At 64.6% G+C, this 18,096-nt stretch overlaps 1 protein-coding gene across 3 annotated transcripts; it reads left to right on the plus strand.

Moving 5' to 3' along the window:
• The first annotated feature begins 1,193 nt into the window (after nucleotides 1–1,193).
• On the plus strand, nucleotides 1,194–17,990 carry OBSL1 (obscurin like cytoskeletal adaptor 1). 3 transcript variants are annotated; one of them, XM_074873389.1, is made up of 27 exons: nucleotides 1,194–1,287; nucleotides 2,498–3,595; nucleotides 4,362–4,631; nucleotides 4,843–5,103; nucleotides 5,447–5,752; nucleotides 5,861–6,139; nucleotides 6,236–6,511; nucleotides 6,647–6,919; nucleotides 9,413–9,685; nucleotides 10,069–10,344; nucleotides 10,426–10,698; nucleotides 11,039–11,314; nucleotides 11,537–11,812; nucleotides 11,902–12,177; nucleotides 12,447–12,728; nucleotides 13,511–13,786; nucleotides 13,924–14,199; nucleotides 14,286–14,552; nucleotides 14,709–14,978; nucleotides 15,061–15,327; nucleotides 15,639–15,905; nucleotides 16,258–16,370; nucleotides 16,534–16,687; nucleotides 16,788–16,949; nucleotides 17,105–17,209; nucleotides 17,339–17,605; nucleotides 17,850–17,990. In XM_074873389.1, exons 2-27 carry the CDS (start codon nucleotides 2,557–2,559, stop codon nucleotides 17,855–17,857), a joined length of 7,068 nt encoding a protein of 2,355 aa, XP_074729490.1. In that variant the 5' UTR covers nucleotides 1,194–1,287; nucleotides 2,498–2,556; the 3' UTR covers nucleotides 17,858–17,990. The 3 variants fall into 3 exon arrangements, with proteins under 3 accessions (XP_074729490.1, XP_074729489.1, XP_074729491.1); XM_074873388.1 differs by having other exon boundaries at nucleotides 6,236–6,919; XM_074873390.1 differs by lacking the exon at nucleotides 10,426–10,698 and having other exon boundaries at nucleotides 6,236–6,919.
• The last annotated feature ends 106 nt before the right edge of the window (nucleotides 17,991–18,096 follow it).

Raw genomic sequence — 18,096 nt, forward strand, 5'->3', positions numbered from 1 at the left:
TGTGGGCATGGTGCTGTCATGAAGATTTTCCTGTGCTGGCAGGGGTGGAGGGGACACCGTGAAAGAGCTTTGCAGCTGCTGGTGTTGGGTGCCCCCCATGGTAGAGGAGCTGCAGATTTGGGGCTTCTGGGGGGACAGGTGGCAGCAACTGTGCACAGCAGGGACATCTGGGCAGGGACCTGGTGGGGTGCAGAGCCCAGCGAGGCCCTGGCATGGGGGGCATGTTCAGGGTGGCAGGCTGGACCTGCCAGAGGTGGCTGGGTCGCCCCAGGGTCACAGGGCAGCTGGGATGTGAGGACGGGGCCCTGGGGAGGGCAGGCTGGGGTGTGGGGGGTCTGTGGCATCTCCAGGGCAGCCTGGAGGCTGGTGACGTCCTGGGAACATGAAGCAAGAGGGATAGCAAGAGGTCCCTATGCTGCCTCGGTCTGGGGAAGTCTGGGCCAGCTTCAGGGGAGGAGAAGAGGTGAGGCAGAGCCAGGCCAGCTGGAGACCCCGCAGTGGTGCCAGGAGAAGGATCTTGGGGTGCTGTTTGGGCAGGCTGGCCATGGGCTGGCTCCTGGGGTGGGAGTTGCAGGAGGGGCACAGGCTGAAGGGGACTCAGCGTGTCCTGGCCTTCCTCCCAGCACTGCCTGTGGTGACAGTGCCAGGCGTCCCCCATCCAGCACTCCTGCCTGCCCTGCGGGGTAGTGGGCAGCCTCTGCACCCACTCCAGTCCTCCCACAGCCCGGTGTCCCATGTAACGTGGCCTGTACGGCATGTCCCATCCCCTGCAGCCTCCAGTGCATCTCATGCAGCATCCAGTGTGGCACATCCCACCCTGTGCAGCGTGTCCTGCGTGGTGTGTCCCAGCCCACTGCAGCCTGGTGTCCCATGCCACACAGCCCATGCTGTGCATGCCGAACTGCACACCCCACACCATGCACCCCATGCTGTGCACCCCAGACAGCGCGTTGCCTCCTGCTGCTGGCTGACCCAGCACCGAGGCACAGCCGGGTTTGCAGCACCCCAGATCTTTGGCGGGGGAATGCTGCCTGCCCGCTCCAGGCCGGGTGGCTCCTGCCGGGCTGCTATACATAGGTAGGCCAGCCCTGCCCCGGCGAGGCGCTGAATGGAGCAGGCTCCGTCTTATCAACCCAGCGTGTCATCAGAGGGTATTTTTGGGGACAGCAGCTGCAGGCATTTGTAACGTTTGGTCCCTGCGCACTGACACCCAGGAGCGGAGCTGGGGGAAGCAGCAGGAGCTGTGAGTCGGCACTGGGAGACACGGGGGAGAGGCGGCAGAGCGAGGTGCGTGTGTGGGGCAGGGGACTGGGCTGTGGGCTGCATGGGGCAGGGCGATCTGGAAAGGGGGTGGTTGAAGAGGGCAGTGGAACAGCTGAACCATCAGGGCTGTGTGTGTCTGCAGGAGGGGCCACGGGCTGACCCGTGGGTCAGGGGAGCGTGTGGCCAGGGAGGTGGTTCTGAATGGATGCACCGTCCCAGGGTTAGGGGTCTGGGAGAAGCTGGCCCCGGTCACTGCCACTCCTTGGGGACCAGCCCTCTCCCACTGTCCCCTCTGACTCATTCAGGGAGTATTCATTTCTCTTACCCCCGACCTGAGGGAGGCAGAGATGCCCCAGCCCCAGCCATGATGTGGGGCCGAGGCTGGGGTGCACTCGCCCAGGGGAGGCACAGGGCACCCTGCCCCACTCCTAGCCATGATGGTAGGCACGGTTACCTGCAGTGCTGGGGATGGAGGCAATGTCCTCCAGAAGCAGGGCCTGTCTCCCCAGCCTTTCCTCTGGTCCCCTGGGGCTGATTTATTTCCAGCCATGGCTTTCAATACCCAAGGACTGGATCCTGCCTATGGTCTCACTCTCTGGAGTGGGGATCCTGCTCCTGGGGGAGCCCTGCTTTGCCCCAGGACACGGCTCTGCGGGGTGACTGCCAGGCACAGGGGGGTCTCCCCTGCTCCTCTGAGCCTGGGAGGAAGTGTTGGGATCCAGCTGGGTGCCTCGGGCCTGCGACAGCCCCATATCAGCACCTGCCGGCTGAGCCAGCCCAGATGCTGCCGGAATGCGGCTCTGCCACCACCCGATACTGCAGGAATGCCCGCGGGTGGGGAAGGGGCGGGCTGGGGCTGTCCTGCCTCCACCATCCCCCATCCCCAGCATCCAGCAAGCAGCTGCCTGCGCTCCCCATCTAGGCAGGGGTCCCCTGGACCTGGGGTCCTCTTTGCAACCCTGGGTCAGGCTGTGGGTGCCCCAGCCCCTTGGGGTGTAAAGAGCTGCCTTTTGTCACCTCTCCTATTGCCACCGAGCTGGGAAATGGGTGATTTGGACTGAGACAGGAGCATATCCCATGGGGCTGGGGTGCTCAGAGCGAGCGTGATGCTCCTGCAACATGGGGTCTGTGCTGGGGACTTTGCTCCAGGCATGGGTCCCTCCTTGTGGTGCTCCATGCCGGGCCCTCTGCTGAACCCTGAATCCTCACCCTGCTCGGTCTGTGCGTCTCCCAGGCTGATGATCCCCACTGCTGCTTCAGCCAGCCCCCTGCTGTGACCACGGGGAGGTGGTGATGGAGGGATTCGGGGGAGCCCCCAGGTTCCTGGCTTACCCACGTGCCATCACGGTGCAAAGCGGCACTGACGCGGTCCTGAGCTGCCAGATCACAGGCGACCCCCAGCCGAACATCCTCTGGGAAAAGGACAAGACCCCGATCAAGCCCTCAGGCCGCTTCCATGTGGAGGCCAAGGGGGACCTGTACAGCCTGCTGGTGTCCCACGCCACCCCCCAGGACAGTGGGCTCTACATCTGCAAGGCCAAGAACAGTGTTGGTGAGACCTATGCTGCTGCCACACTCAAGGTGGAGGCAGGGGAGCCCCAAGAGGAGGAGAGATGCTCAAGCAGTGAAGCACCTTCCTTCCTCGTTGCCCCCTCATCCACACGGGTGTGCCGGGGGGAGGATGTGATGTTCGCCTGCAGGGTGTCTGGGCAGCCCTGCCCGGTGCTGGAGTGGGAGAAGGATGGGCACAAGCTCTCTGACCTCTTCGAGACCAGCCACTTTGCAGTGGGACAGGAGCCGGAGGACTGGCACTTCCTGAAGCTGTTTGGTGCCCGGCCCCCAGACGGAGGGGTGTATGTGTGCCGGGCACGCAGTGGCTCCCGGGAGGCCCTGGCTGCTGCCGTGCTCCTGGTTGAATCCCGGGCACTGTTGGATGGGCTCCCCAACGGTTCTCCTGCTGATGGCCCCGAGCCGCTGTCGGAGAGGCAGCAGTGGCGGCGGCAGGCAGCAGGACGGCATGCAGGACCGGAGACCTGGGTGCCCAATGGCATGGTGCCGGCCAGGGTGCCAGGGGCCAAGGCATTTGCCGTGAGCGTGGGGAAGCATGCCAAGTTTCGCTGCTATGTTACTGGCAAGCCCAAGCCAGAGATCATCTGGCAGAAGGATGGTGAGCCCCTCGCCCCCGGCCGCAGGCACCTCGTCTACGAGGACCGGGAGGGCTACTTCATCCTCAAGGTACTGTACTGCAAACCCCAGGACCAGGGACTGTACGTCTGCACTGCATCCAACACTGCCGGCCAGACCCTCAGCGCAGTGCAGCTCCAGGTGAAAGGTAGGAGTGTGCCCAAGCACTGCTGGGGGCAGCCAGGCGCTGCGGGGGTCCAAGGCTTTTCATCTGGCAGTGATGCGTCTGTGTGTGAGCCTAGCATCCTTGGGCTCCCTCCTGTCCTGTGCAGCCGGGGTGACCCCAGGTTCCTCCAGACAGAGCTGCGGGCTGGAAGCAGGGGATGCTGGGCTCTCTTGGGAGCTGTGTCCCCCTCCGTGCCCCTCTCTCCTTGCAAACAGAGAGGTGATGTCTCTGGAGGGCTGAGGGTGTCCAGCCACAAGTGGGGAGGGGTGACAGTGCCTTGGTGACAAATTCCCCTGGAAGTGCTGAGTGGTTTTGGCGGGCAGCCCTGCAGGGCACAGCTCCAACTGTCTGTGCTGGCAGCAGCCCCGTCCCCCAGAGCCACCCTGCCAGCTGGGGACAGCCTGCGGCTGGGGTGACCCGGCACCTGGTGCATCCCCTCTGCACCCCGCTGCTCCCCTCTGCTGAGATACCTGCTGTGGCATGCTGGCATGCACGCTCCTGTGTCCTCCAAAACTCCCTGCTGAGATGCTGGGGGCATTGCTGGGTCTCCCCAGGCCCTGCCCTGGTTCTCCCTGCTCTGGGGGATGTCCTCCCTGGGGCAGTGCCTGTCCCATATAGGCCGAGGAGAGGAGGGCAGAGAAGGGACAAGGGCTCAGCGGTCTTTGCGAGCTGGGAATGCCCTGAACAAAGGGCTGCCGGGGCGTGCCGTGCCCTGCACGCTCTCAGCACTCATCTCACCCGGTGCCAGAGCACCGGCTGCGGTTCCAGGTGCAGCTGGCAGACGTGGAGGTGGCGGAGCGGGAGGACGCTGTGCTGGAGTGCCAGGTGCCGCTGGAGACCATCCCCACCGCCTGGTACCTGGAGGACAGGGAGCTGCAGCCCAGTCACAAGTACGTGATGGAAGAGCGAGGCGTGGTGCGGCGCCTGACCATTCGCGATGCCCGCACCGATGACGACGGCATCTACCTCTGCCAGATGAAGGACAAGGGGCGCAGCATCGCTGAGGTGTCCGTCCGAGGTGGGGGTCAGGTCTCTGGTGGCATGGCTTTGCCTTCCTATCCCCCTTCTTGCCAGGCTCCCCACTGCCCTCTGCATCTGCTTTCCCACCGTTTGGCTGTGGTGCCTGCTGCTGCCCCTCCTCAACCTCCTCCTCCTCCTCTCTCCCAGCGCAGGGAGCCCACCCTGTGCCCCAGCATCCCTCCCCAGCCGTCATGCATCTCTTCCTGTAGGGATGATCGTGAAGCGGCTGCCACGGAAGCTGGATGTGATGGAGGGGGAGAATGCAGTTTTCTGTGTGGAGACGCGGGAGGCGGCGGAGGGGACCTGCTGGAGCCGGGATGGGCTGCAGCTGCGGGAGTCGCTCCGCACTGTGCTGAAGAGCTTTGGCAGGACACATCTCCTGGTGCTGGTGCACGTCACCCGCCAGGACGCGGGCATCATCTCCTTCACTGTTGGGGAGTCGCAGACGTCCTCCCAGCTCCGAGTCAAGTGTAAGCCCCAGGCTCGGAGGGGCTCTGTGTCCTCCGTCCTGCCCATTCACAGTGGGTGACAAGGGGGAGAGATGGGATGGACACCCACTACACTGGGGACATGATGCTGTGATGGCTTTTTGGGGAAGGGGGCTTTTAGTTAGCAAGGCTGCAGGGCCCCAACCTCTCTGGCACTTACAAACCCCTGTAACCAGCACCATGCTACATGGGAGCAAGACCATCCTCTCCATCAGAGAGAGGATTCCCAAAGAAACAAGCTGTGTAGCCCCACTCAGCCCTTCTGCCACCCTGCCGGGAGCCTCACTACTGTCCCCAGGCAGGCAACACGGGCTGTGACTTGCAGGTGTGAAGCGTGACCCCCCAAGCACACCAGTGGCAGCCAAGATGAGTGTGGCGGAGAGCAACGCAGCCCTACTGGCCTGGTGCCCTGCGCCTGACGCCCACCTCCGCCCCCCCAGCCGCTACCTGCTGGAGCGGCGGGAGGTGGCGGAGGGTGAGTGGGTGCAGTGTCTCGCCACCGACCTGCCCAGCCGCGTGCGGGTGCTGGGCGACAGCGTGCCCCGCGAGGCCGACTACTGCTTCCGCGTCTGTGCCGCCAATGAACACGGCAGGAGCAGCCCTGTGGAGTTCCCTGGCTCCGTGCATCTCGGTGAGGGTGCCCCACCTGGGAGCCAGCTCTCCCCAGAGCCAGCCAGGATGTTGTGCCACAGCACACTGCTGGTCGGTGCCACCGGGGCTCAGTCCAGCTGTGCTCCAGCCCCGGCAGCTCGCCTGGAAAGGGGTCTGCAGGATGTGCGGGTGCGGGACGGCGAGGATGCACGGTTTTCCCTGGAGCTGTCGGCCATGGTGAATGGCACCTGGTTCCTCGATGGTACCAGGCTGGGTGAGGAGGAGGAGGTGTGTGGACGGTGCAGCATGCGGCACCGTGGGATGGAGCACTCACTGCTGATCCGGGGAGCACGGGTGGCTGACAGCGGCGCCCAGGTCACCTTTGTGTCTGGCGAGGTGCGGGACTCGGCCACGTTGCACGTGCAAGGTGAGCAGGGAGCTCGCCCTGGGGTCCTGCTGAGAGAGGAGCAGAGGGGGCTTTCATGCTGGAGGATGCTTCTCACACCTCCACAACGTCTCTCAGCCCCACAGGTCCACATCGCTCCAGTGCCTGAGGCTGAGCGGCTCCGGGAGGTGCCAGCAGGGCTGCCCGTGCTGCTGGAGTGCCATGTGTCCCCCCCGGGTGCCCTCGTCCGCTGGCTGAAGGATGGCGAGGCTGTGCCCCTGGATGACGTTATTGCAGTGCAGGCAGAGGGCTGTGTGCGGAGGCTGCTCCTCCGCTCGGCGGGTCCCCTGGACACTGGCATGTACACCTGTGATGCTGGGGATGATGCCGTGAGCTTTGTGGTGACAGTGACCGGTGAGCTGGGGACCAATGCAGGAGCCTGGACCCCACCTCCTGACAGTGCTCCTGCCCCTCTTCTTGCCTCCATGATGGGGCTGAAAGCTGCTGTCAGTCAGGTGCCTGTGCTGAGCCCCACATCATCCCTGGCAGAGGCGCCGGTGAGGATCGTCAGCTCCAACGAGGAGGCCCCCCACACCTATGTGGCTGGGCAGCGCGTGGAGCTGTGGTGCCAGCTGTCCCGCCCAGTGGCCCTGGTGCGCTGGTACAAGGACGGGGAGGAGGTGGAGGCAGACAAGAGCCTGGTGCTGGAGCAGGAGGGGCTGCGGCACCGGCTGGTGCTGCCCTGTGCCCGGCCGCAGGACACGGGGGAATTCGTCTGCGATGCCAGCGGGGACTCTGTGTTCTACACTGTCACTGTGGCAGGTGGGTGTGATGCAGGAGGGCTGGCAGGGTCACACCTTGTGGGGCTTTCTTTGGTGGTGCAGGGTGTCACAGCATGTGTAGCTGTCAGTGTTGCTGTCATTTGCTGCTCTGGGGATGCTCCTCAGAGATGCTCTTGCTGGGTCCTCACCAGCAGGTCGGTCAGTCGGTCAGGGTCTTTGTGACAGCTCTGGTGTGTAAAACCACCCAGACTGTTTGGCAAAGGGGACAGTTCGCTCTGCTGGTCCAAAATGCTCAAGCACCCGAGGGCACCCAGCACCTCCATGCCTGGGTGCTTGCCGGACCTCTGCCCTGGTCAGTAACCAAGCCCTTCTCTGAGGTCCTAAAAATAGTAGGCCCAGCACATGGCATGGGGTGACTTGCGGTCGGACATGGCTCTGAGGGAGGGTGTTAATTGCTGAGCTGAAAATTAGTGGTTGCCTGGAGACTGGCAGTTGGGTGGTGTTTGCCGGGTGGGAGCGGGGGATGGTGTCCCGCAGTGGCTGCCCCAGCCATGGAGCAGCTGCTGGCGTTGCCGGCTGGCAGAGGATAATGAAAGCTGAAAGTGAGTGAAAGACTTCCCGTTGCTGGCCCTGAAACCCACAATTCCACAACCACAGGAAGGTGACCAGGGGCAGAGCTAAAGCCCAGTTAAAAGGTTCCGTGACCACAGCAGTAAAGCCTCTCCACAGTGTTAATAGGTGGCAAAGGGCCAAAGTTGATGGCGGAGGATGTAGGAGTGAAGATGGGATGAGTGATGGGAGATGCTGGAAGAGTCAGTGAAGTGGTGACTGCTAGGAGGGTGAAAAAGGGAGAGGTTTTTGTGTGATGAAGGCAAAACCACCAGTGGGAAGAACAGGCAGTGTGGGCTTTGGACAGAGGCAGGAAGCATCATCTGCCTCATGAGGGTAAAGGGCATGGAGAGCTCGGCTTCCCTAGGGTGGGAGAGGGGAACACCATCTGCTGAAGCTCAGCCTTTCGGCAGAGCAGCTTTGCATTGCTTCAGCAGAAGGGTCTTAGAGAGGATTTGGCCATCAGTGTCACTGGCGGGGCTGGGGCTGGGTGCCAGGAGGCTCAGGCTGGCACCTCTCTGGCACGAGTGCCAGGCTGGCTGCTGCAGTCAGCACTGGTGTGGCACGCTTGGGCTTCCCCGAGGCATCCCAGCTATCCCCCATGGACTGTTGCGGCACGGAGCCTGCCTGCCTCAAGCCCTGCCACCCCCTCACACTTCTGCGTTTTCCGGCAGCTGCCGAGCGCTGGGGCTCCCTCGCAGCTGGCGATGGGGCTGGGGACAGAGCGGTGCTGCCTGTTGAGGGCTGGCACATCGCCCCCCTCCTCACTTCGGTGCCATTCAGCATCTCCAGCTGCACTTCAGCGACGTGATTGCTTTTAGCAGGCCCAGGGAGGCAGGCAGCCACTGCGCATTTGATCAGGGAGCCGGGCGGATGCAGGCTCAGCGTGGTGCAGGTTGAATGCTGCAAACTGGCACCGCGCCGCTCTCGCGTGCTGCGGGGCTGCAGTACGCTGCTGAGCCTGGACATCGCGGCTGGAAACTGTCTGGGAAGTTTGCAGCCCAGACACCCAGCACAGGGCAGCTGTGGGCCGTGAGAAGGGCAGATCGCTGCTCGGCCACCGGCATGCTCCAGTGCCAGGTGTGCCCTGTGCCCTCCCAGAGCCACCCATGGCAGAGTCCAGCCCAGCTACAGCCTGCTGCAACGCGCGTGGCTGGGCAGATGATGTTGGCTGTGGCAGGTAGGGTCACGTCCTGACCTTCTCCCAGGAGAGAGGAGGGCTGGTCACCTAACGCTTGTACTGGGAGCCCCTCTGCCTTTAGAGATCTGACTCAAGTCAGTGGGGGGTTGTGAGCAGTGACACACATTTTGTGTGTCACCCATTAACAGTGTTTAGTGAGCACTGCGATCTAGCATGCGGTCCTGGGTCCTGGTGAGCTGGAGGGATGGGACTGCTGGCCCCAAGTGAGCCATGTGCCTACATTGCAGTGTCAGCAAATGCCAGGCTGAGCCAAGACAGAAGCACCAGCCGAGACCTGGTGGTGGCCTCCGAAATGGGGATACAGGCAGAGGGGCAGGCACCCCCTGGTAGGGCAGCCACAGGGGCTGGTGCTGGCAACACAGATGGCAATTAGTAGTGCTGGGGCTCGGTAATGAGGTGTTTGCCTACCTGCATCCCCACTCCACATCCCTCAGCTCCGTCCTGGGGCAGAGCAGGGCAGGTACCATGGGCACAAGGGCACAGCAGCAATTTACAGCCAGCTGAAAGCCAGGTGTCCCTCCTGGGTGTGATGGGTGAGGAGAAGAGGGAACCCAGGGCAGGGCAGCCCAGACTCTTGTGCTATGTGGGATGTGGATGAGGTAATACCTTCCAGCCTTAAAGCCAGTGAGCCAGTGAAGCCACCGCTCCACACCAGGCTGTGACTGCCACCATCACCCGCTCTGGTCTTTACATCCTGGCTGAGCCCCACATTATCCCTGGCAGAGGCACCAGTGAGGATCGTCAGCTCCAACGAGGAGGCCCCCCACACCTATGTGGCCGGGCAGCGCGTGGAGCTGTGGTGCCAGCTGTCCCGCCTGGCAGCCCCGGTGCGCTGGTACAAGGACGGGGAGGAGGTGGAGGCAGACAAGAGCCTGGTGCTGGAGCAGGAGGGGCTGCGGCACCGGCTGGTGCTGCCCTGTGCCCGGCCGCAGGACACAGGGGAATTCGTCTGCGACGCCGGCGGGGACTCTGCTTTCTACACCGTCACCGTGGCAGGTAGGTGCAATGCAGAGCTACGTCCCTCTCACCATTCTCCCTCTACCCCAGCTACCTGTTCATGCTGCCATCCCACCAGCAGCTGCAGCATCTCAGCTGCCCCTCGCCTCCTCGTGAGCAGCTCCTTGCCCGTGCCCCTGGGCTGGAGGGGGATGCAGGCAGGGGCAGGTCAGCTGCTCTGTCTCCTCCTACAGCCCTGTGCCATGCTGGCCCACCACACCCCAGGGCACAGCCACGCTGCCTGCCCATGGGTTATGCCACCTCAGCCCTGGTGCTCCCTCACCTTTCAGCTACCAGCACTGCGGGGCTGGAATGACTCTGGCCACTGGCCCCCAGAGCAGGTAGGATGGAGGCCACGTGACACAGGGTCTTGGTCCTCTCAGCCCCGCAGGTCCACATTGCCCCAGTGCCTGAGGCACAGCAGCTCCAGGAGGTGCTGGCAGGGCTGCCCGTGCTGCTGGAGTGCCAGGTGTCCCCCCCAGATGCCCCTGTCCACTGGCTGAAGGATGGCGAGGCCGTGGTCCCAACTGAGGTCCTGACCATCTGCTCAGAGGGAAGCTCGAAGAGGCTGCACATCCTCGCAGCCGCACCGTCCCACTCGGGGATGTACACCTGCGATGCCCGGGATGATGCCACCAACTTCAGGGTGACCGTGAGCGGTGAGTTGCCCAGGGGGTGCCTGTCCTCATGTGGGGCTCACCCAGCACCGAGGCTGAGGCCCACCATGTGTCCCCTGGCAGAGGCGCCGGTGAGGATTGTCAGCTCCAACGAGGAGGCCCCCCACACCTATGTGGCCGGGCAGCGCGTGGAGCTGTGGTGTCAGTTGTCCCACCCGGCAGCCCCGGTGCGCTGGTACAAGGACGGGGAGGAGGTGGAGGCAGACAAGAGCCTGGTGCTGGAGCAGGAGGGGCTGCGGCACCGGCTGGTGCTGCCCTGTGCCCGGCCGCAGGACACGGGGGAATTCGTCTGCAACACCGGGGATGTGTCTGTCTCCTACCACATTTCGGTGGCAGGTTGGTGGTACAGCAGGGTTGTTCTGTGAAGGGCAGCATTACCCCAGCTTTGTGCCATGGGGTCCCCAGCCCTGCTCCCTGCCCTCAGCATCGTGGAGGAGGGTGTGCAGCTGCATCACCCAGGGGCTGGTGGGTGCCCCCCTCCAGCCATCCTGGGCTGGCACTGCAGGACTGCTGCCCCTGCCTTCCAGCAGCTCCTGCTCCTTTGCACTGGGGTGAGAGGCTGTAGCATCCATGCAGCCCCATGGGGACAGGGACGCAGGTGACAGTAAGTGGGGACAGCAGAGGCAGGAGCGGTGCAGAGAGCAGGTCTCACACCCTTCCTCCGCATCCCCAGCAGAGCCGCCAGTGAGGATCCTGCACCCTGCACAGCGCTCGCTGGAGCTGCCGGTGCAGGTGGCAGGGCGCGTGGAGCTGCGGTGCGAGCTCTCCGTGCCGGATGCTCCCGTGCGCTGGTTCAAGGATGGGCTGGAAGTGGATGAGACTGACAACCTGCTGCTGCTGGCGGAGGGGCCCTGGCGCTGCCTCCTCATCCCCAGGAGCAGCGCGGAGGATGCGGGCGAGTACATCTGCGAGAGCAAGGATGAGGCTGTCTCCTTCGACGTCAAGGTGTCAGGTTGGTGGGGACCCAGAGCAGGGAGGTGCTGATGGCGCTCCAGCCACGGGGTCTTTCCCAGACTGGGTGAGGGGGACTGGCTTCTCCGTGGTGATGAAGCCAGTGGGTGCCCACCCGCTGGGTCACCCAGCACAGGTGCTCACCTGGGGCTGACAGGAGGGGCATCCCCGGGGCCACATTGTCTCTGTGTTGCTTTGCATAACAGCCATGCCATCCTTGCAGAGCCACCGGTGAGGATCCTGCAGCCCCGCAGACCTCTCCCTGTTGTGACAGTGTCCCCAGGGGAGACATTGACGCTGGACTGTGAGCTGTCCCGCGCAGACGCTCTAGTGTTCTGGGCCAAAGAGGGCATCAGGCTGGAGGCTGGGGGCAGCCTGGTCCTGGAAGAGGAGGGTGCCCACCGCCGCCTGGTCATCCCCACGGCCCGAGCTGAGCACTCCGGAAAATACATCTGCACCGCTGCCGATGACACAATGACCTTCACTGTCCAAGTGTCAGGTGAGCAAGAGGCTGGAGGGAGAGCCTGGGGGGGTTACTGGGTGCACGCACCCCAGAGACCCCAGCTCTGTTGGTGTTGGGTGCTGCAGATCCGCTGGTCAGGATCCTGGAGAGGGACGTCCTGCTGACCCGCCGGCTTTGCCGGGCTATGGAGGACCTGGTGCTGGAGGTGCAACTCTCGCACGCCCACAGGGAGGTGAAGTGGTACAAGGATGGAGAGAAGCTGCAGGACACGGGGCGTGTGCGTCTGGAGGAGGACGGGGCACACCGCTCCCTTGTCGTCCTGGGTGCCACGGGCAGGGACGCTGGGGAGTATCTGTGCGACACAGGTGATGACAGCATCGTCTTCTTCGTCACTGTGGAAGGTGAGCGGGAGGTCCTGGGGGGGACAGCCAGAGGGGTGAGGACTGAGGTGGGTCCCTGGCTGCTGCCAGACTTGTGTGGGGCTGGGCTGGGTGTCAGCAAGCATGGGGAGGCTGGTGGGGGACACGCAGGGAGCAGGCTGCACCCACGCAGGGTCTCTGTGGACACCCCTGCACTGCCCAGCTGCAGCCAGAGGAGGTCCGGACAGGATCTGGCCATTGCAGCACCCAGCACAGGTTGCTGCTCCTGTGGTGACAGCCTCTGTCTCCAGTCCCAGAGCCACCGGTGACCATCGTGGGCAGCACGGGCGCCGTGGAGCATCACTGCCTGGTGGCCGGAGAGGATCTGGTGCTGGCTTGTGAGCTCTCCCGGCCTGATGCCACCGTGCGCTGGCTCCGGGATGGCCAGGAGGTGCAGCCGGGTGAGCGGGTGCAGGTCAAGGCCTGCGGGGTGCTGCGGCAGCTCACCGTCTGTGGGGTGCAGCCCAGCGACTCGGGGTGCTACATCTGCGATGCTGCCAGTGACCGCATGGTGACAAGCGTGGAGGTGTCAGGTGAGCTGGAAGGAACTCAGTGCCCCTGGGAGCCCCAGCATGGTGGGATCATGGCACAGCCCTGGGCGAGGGGAGGGGATACCTCTGTGACCCCACTGATGGCAGAGGCCAGGGTGCAGCATGTCAGAGGACAGGATCCCTATCTCCAACCCTGCAGGAGCCCTTGGTCAGAAAGGAACATGTCAGGGTCATGGCGAGACACGTCCCTCCCGCCTCCCCCAGCCAGGGGCTGGTTAAATTTAGCTTTGGCCGGCTCCCAGGCGCCACTCCTCCTGCTTCAGCTGCCAAGGTCTGAGCTCAGTCCGGACCCTTATCAGCTGGAGACAGAGGGCTGGGCAGGGTGGGAGAGGTCCTCGTGCAGGTAGGTGTCCCAGCTCACCAGCCAGGCACTCAGGATGGGGAACCCACTGAAATTAATGGCCCCCAACCCAGTAGCTGAGCTGCCTGTGCAGGGAGGGATGCGGGAGCAATGGGCTCTGCCGCCATCTCTGCCTGGATCCCCTTCCCTAAGAGGACCCTGAGCTGCCAGACCCCACCAGCCAGTGCACCTGCCCCACCAGGACCCCTGGCTGGTCCCACCGTGACCCCCAGCCACTCCCACAGCAACCCCCAGCCACTCGCAGTATCCCACAACTGGATGTACCATCAGTCCCGAAGCCCTCCTGCTCCATGGTGACTCATTGTGGGCATCACCGCCTCTCCACTCACAGCAGTCCCATCCCTGTGCTGCCCCGCACTGCAGGGACACCTCTGAGCCCTGCCTTGTCCCCTGCACCCCCCAGCTCGGCCTGTGCGCATTGTCAACAAGGAGGAGGCACAAAGCCCACTGGAGGTGCTGGAGGGGGACAGTGTGACGCTGGTGGCCCGGCTGTCCCCGGAGACAGCAGCGGTGCAGTGGCAGAAGGACGGACAGATGCTGCACTCGGGTGGGCGGCTGCTGGTGTGCAGCGAGGGCCCTGCACGCAGCCTCACCATCAAGCAAGCAGAGCTGGGCGATGGCGGCGTCTTCCTTTGCGATGCTGGTGATGACGAGGCGCATTTCATGCTGCAAGTGAAAGGTGAGCCTGGAGGCATCCCTCACCCATGCCAGGGGGCAGGAACAGTCCCTGACCCCATGCCGGGATGCTTCATGCCCCCATCCCACGCCGGTGCCACTGGCAGGGGCATGGCTGAGCCCAGTGCTCCCTCCGTGCAGAGGCGCCCGTGCTGTTTGTGAACAAACGGGAGGAGCGGGAGAAGCTGCTGGTGCTGGAGGGTGGCAGCGCCGTGCTCTCTGCTGTTGCCTCCACGGAGCGAGCCGACGTCACCTGGCTGGGCCCACAGCAGGCGGCGGTGGCCGGGGAGCGCTGTGAGCTGCGGCAGGACGGCCGCGTGCACAGCCTCATTCTCTGCAACGTGGCCAAGGAGGACGCCGGCACCTACACCTGCCTCTCCCCCCACGACCAGATGCAGTTCGACGTGAGCGTCCGAGGTGGGCGGCGGGGGGGCAGTGGGGGTGCCCAGGGAACCCCCCCCGCGGCAGCAGTGGGTGCCAACGTGGGGGGTTTGGCTGTGCAGAGCTGCGGGTGAAGTTCCTGCGTGGGCTGTCGGACGTGCGTGTGCGGCAGGGCGAGCGGGCGGTGCTGTGGTGCGAGCTCTGCAAGGCGCGGGGCGACGTGGTGTGGCGGAAGGACGGGCGGGCGCTGGCACCCGGCCCCCGCCGGCAGATGATGGCAGAGGGGCGAGAGCGCTCGCTGGTGCTGAGCCGTGTAGAGCCTGAGGATGCCGGCGAGTACTGCTGCGAGTCCAACGATGACCAGACGCTGGCGATGCTGACGGTGCAGGGTGAGCTGTGCCCAAGGCTTGGCCACCACCCTGTGGACCCCTGTGCCATGGGGGTGGTGGGGAAGCTGGGCACAGTGATGGCAGGGGGTGCAGGGATGCTCAGTGGCTCTGCAGGATGGGGGTCCCCAGTGCCGTGCCCCAACGCCCTGGCTGTAGTCCCTAGGGTGGTGGAGATCATCACAGAGCTGCAGAGCCTGACGGTGCTGGAAGGGGAGGATGCCACCTTCAAGTGCCTGGTGTCCCCTGAGGATGTGGCCATGACCTGGCAGCTGAACGGCCAGCCCGTGGTCCCTGGCGAGCGGCTGCTGGTGACAAGGAGCGGGCTGTGCCACAGCCTTACCCTCCGGCAGTGCCAGCCAGGCGATGCGGGCACTGTGACAGCCAATGCCGAGGGGCTGGTGAGCACAGCCCGGCTGAGCGTGCAAGGTGAGGGGGAAGGAGCCGGCTGGGGCACAGCCCAGGGCACAGCCCCAGGACCAGCCACTGACCCGGCACACGGGCCGTGCAGAGGCGCAGGTGCTGTTCATGCGGAAGCTGCAGGACGTGGTGGCAGAGGAGCAGGGGGATGTGTGCCTGGAGGTGGAGGTGAGCCACGAGGCCGCCAAGGTGCAGTGGCTGAAGCAGGGCATCCTCCTCCAGCCGGGCAGCAAGTACCAGCTGCAGGAGTCGGGGTGCCAGCGCACCCTCACCATCCGCTGCCTCGGCCCCGCTGACCGTGGCACCTACCGCTGCGAGACCCTGCACGACCGCACACAGGCCAAGCTCTGCGTGGAGCGTGAGTACTGCGCTGGGGACAGGGATGGGGAGGGGTGGGGAGGGGAATGGTGATGGATGGGGATGGGGACAGGGAAGGCACCTGCCTGCTGCAACTACACTGCCAGCTGGAGGAGGGAGCATGGGCAGAGATGGGACTTGGCTGGAAGGGGTGGCTGAGCAGAGAGGTGAGTGTTGCGGTTGGGGATGGGCAGGGGTGGAAGCCTGATAAAAAGGGCTGGATTTAGGGGATTGCTCCAGCAAGCACAGACTGGGGAGCCGGGGGCTCTGAGGTGGAGCGGACACCTGCTCATGCACACGGGTCCCTTGCAGCCCGGAAGGTGTCGATCCAGACACCACTGGCAGATGTGGAGACCTTCGAGAAGGAGACGGCCACCTTCCACCTGGAGCTGTCTCACCCTGGTGTGCCCGGGGTCTGGACGCGGGATGGCATCCGGGTGAAGCCCAGCAGCACGTGCCGGATCAGCACTATGGGCTGCGGGCACAGCCTGACACTGGAGGGGCTGTCGCTGGAGGACTCAGGCACCGTCACCTTCACTGCTGACACCCTGCGCTGCAGCGCCCACCTACTTGTGCGGGGTATGGTTGCTGAGACAGGCTCAGGGGCACACATGGCACTAGTGCTGCCCATCCTGCAGCCATTTGGTCCCGGGACAGATGCCAGGGCTGAGCTGGGCCACTCTGGGCACATGCTGGCAGGTGTCCCCCTGTCCCCAGGGAAGAGATGTGAGCTGAGCGGTGGGGACCCCTGGCCAGGGTCTGGGTCCAGAGCCAGATGGGACACCAGTGATGAGTGCTTGCCTATGGTGGTGCCCCAGGAAGTGCCACCCTAACCCCATGCTGAGATGTCCCAGACACAGCTCCCCATCCCTGCACCCCAAGCCCATGTCTTTCCCCTCCAAACCTTCCTGCCCTGTGTCCTCCCCCTCAGAGCCTCCAGTCACTATGGTGAGGGTCCCGCGAGACCTGGGGGTCCCAGAGACAGGGGTTGCCAGCTTCGAGTGTGAGCTGTCTCGTCCCAGCGCGGAGGTGAAGTGGTTCAAGGTGAGGATTCACCCCAATCCCCTTGAGCAGCACCCAGCAGTGTCCTCCCTGCTTAGCCCCCTGGCTGCTGCCCTCCCTTGCCAGGGCTGGGGGCAGGGGAGATGGGGGGCAAAGCAGTGGGGTGCTGCCTGCTTGCACCCCTGAGCACGCTCTCCCCGGGCAGGATGGGCAGGAGCTGCGGCCGGGACCCAACTGCCGCATCTACTCAGCGGGTCGGCGCCGCGTCCTGCAGCTGAGCCGCTGTGAGATGGCTGATGCCGGCATCTACACCTGCGATGCGGTCGACTGCAGGGCCTCCGCCATGCTGCACGTCCAGGGTACAGCCACACAGCTCCTGGGGGCATGTGCACCCCAAAGCCTGCGCCGCCTGCTCCCCCTCACCGTTGGTCACCCTGGCACCCTGCCCCTCGCCCACAGAGCGCCAGGTCCGCATCGTGCGGGACCTGCAGGACGCCGAGGTGCGGGAGGGTGACAATGCTGTCTTCACCTGTGAGGCATCACATGGGGACGTGAAGGGCGAGTGGTTCCGGGACGGGGAGAAAATCAAGGTCTCCAGCACGGTGAAGATACGGCAAGAAGGTGGGGGTGCAGGCGGCCTCACACCTGGTTTGGGGCCGGGAGGGGACAACTTCACATAAGGGGAGTTTATGTCAACAAAAGGGGGGGTGTCTCTGCCCCCTCGCCTGCCATGGGTGCCCATCACCATCCCCTTGAGCCAGCCTCTCCCTCCCCAGGGACCCGGCATTTCCTGCTGCTCTGTGGCGTGCGCCCCGAGGACGCGGGACTCATCCGCTTCGCAGCTGGGGTGGCTGCCTCGGAGGCCAGCCTGCGGGTGGAAGGTACCAGCATGGGGTGCAAGAGGTGGTCGGGCTCCAGCACCAGGACTGGGGTGCACCGGGGTCAGCTCGTGGGGTCCTGACGGGACCCCGCTCACCCCACAATGCTGACGGCTCCCCTCCGCCCGCCAGTGCTGCCCATTCGCATCGTGAAGCCGCTGCGGGATAAGACGGTGCTGGCGCGGCACAAGGCGACGCTGGAGTGCACCGTGTCCCACGCCCGGGGCCGGGTGCGCTGGCTCCGCGGGGACACCGAGATCTTTGCCGGTGACAAGTACGAGATCTGCAATCTGGACTGCTACCGCACGCTCATCATCCACCGTGTGGGCCCCGAGGACGAGGACTCCTACACCTGTGACGCCTTCGATGACCGCTCCACTGCCCGGCTCCTTGTGGAGGGTGAGGGGGCACCTGGCGGGGGGCACCACTGGGGGCTGGCGGTGCCACCATGCCTCGCAGCGGAGGGACACCAGGGCCCTGTCCCCACGCCCCACTGCTTGCAAAGGTCTGAGCGCTGGGGTGGGGGGAGCAGCCTGGATATGGGATCAGGGGTCTGTGCCCCCCTTGTCTGGGACACCCCTTTTGGGTGCCCCACCAGCTCCGAGGATGTTGCCGCGCTCCCTGACACCCATTGTCCCCGCAGGGAGCTAGGAGCCACTATGCACACAGACAGACGGACACCGCTGCTGGGATATGGGGACATGCTTCCCCCGGGATGTACGGACACCAATCCCAGCCTGCTCCGGCCTCAGGGCTCTGCATTAAACAGCTTTTTTTTTTCTGACATGGCTTCTTCCACCCCATTTTGCTGGGGTCCCGTTAGGAGAAGGGGTGCTGGCACCGCTCTGCATTCCACTCAGCATCCCCAGGGAGCCCGGCCCTCGGGACCC

This window comes from Strix uralensis, chromosome 6 (genome assembly GCF_047716275.1).
Source record: "Strix uralensis isolate ZFMK-TIS-50842 chromosome 6, bStrUra1, whole genome shotgun sequence".
Classification (NCBI taxonomy): Eukaryota; Metazoa; Chordata; class Aves; order Strigiformes; family Strigidae; genus Strix; species Strix uralensis.

Excerpts from the sequence above, each read along its gene's own strand:
- OBSL1 (XM_074873388.1), top strand. The coding sequence starts at position 2,557 with ATGGAGGGATTCGGGGGAGCCCCCAGGTTCCTGGCTTACCCACGTGCC. Across the intron at positions 6,140-6,235 it reads GGCCACGTTGCACGTGCAAG|CCCCACAGGTCCACATCGCT; the intron begins GTGAGCAGGGAG and ends AACGTCTCTCAG. Across the intron at positions 15,906-16,257 it reads CGCCCACCTACTTGTGCGGG|AGCCTCCAGTCACTATGGTG; the intron begins GTATGGTTGCTG and ends CCTCCCCCTCAG.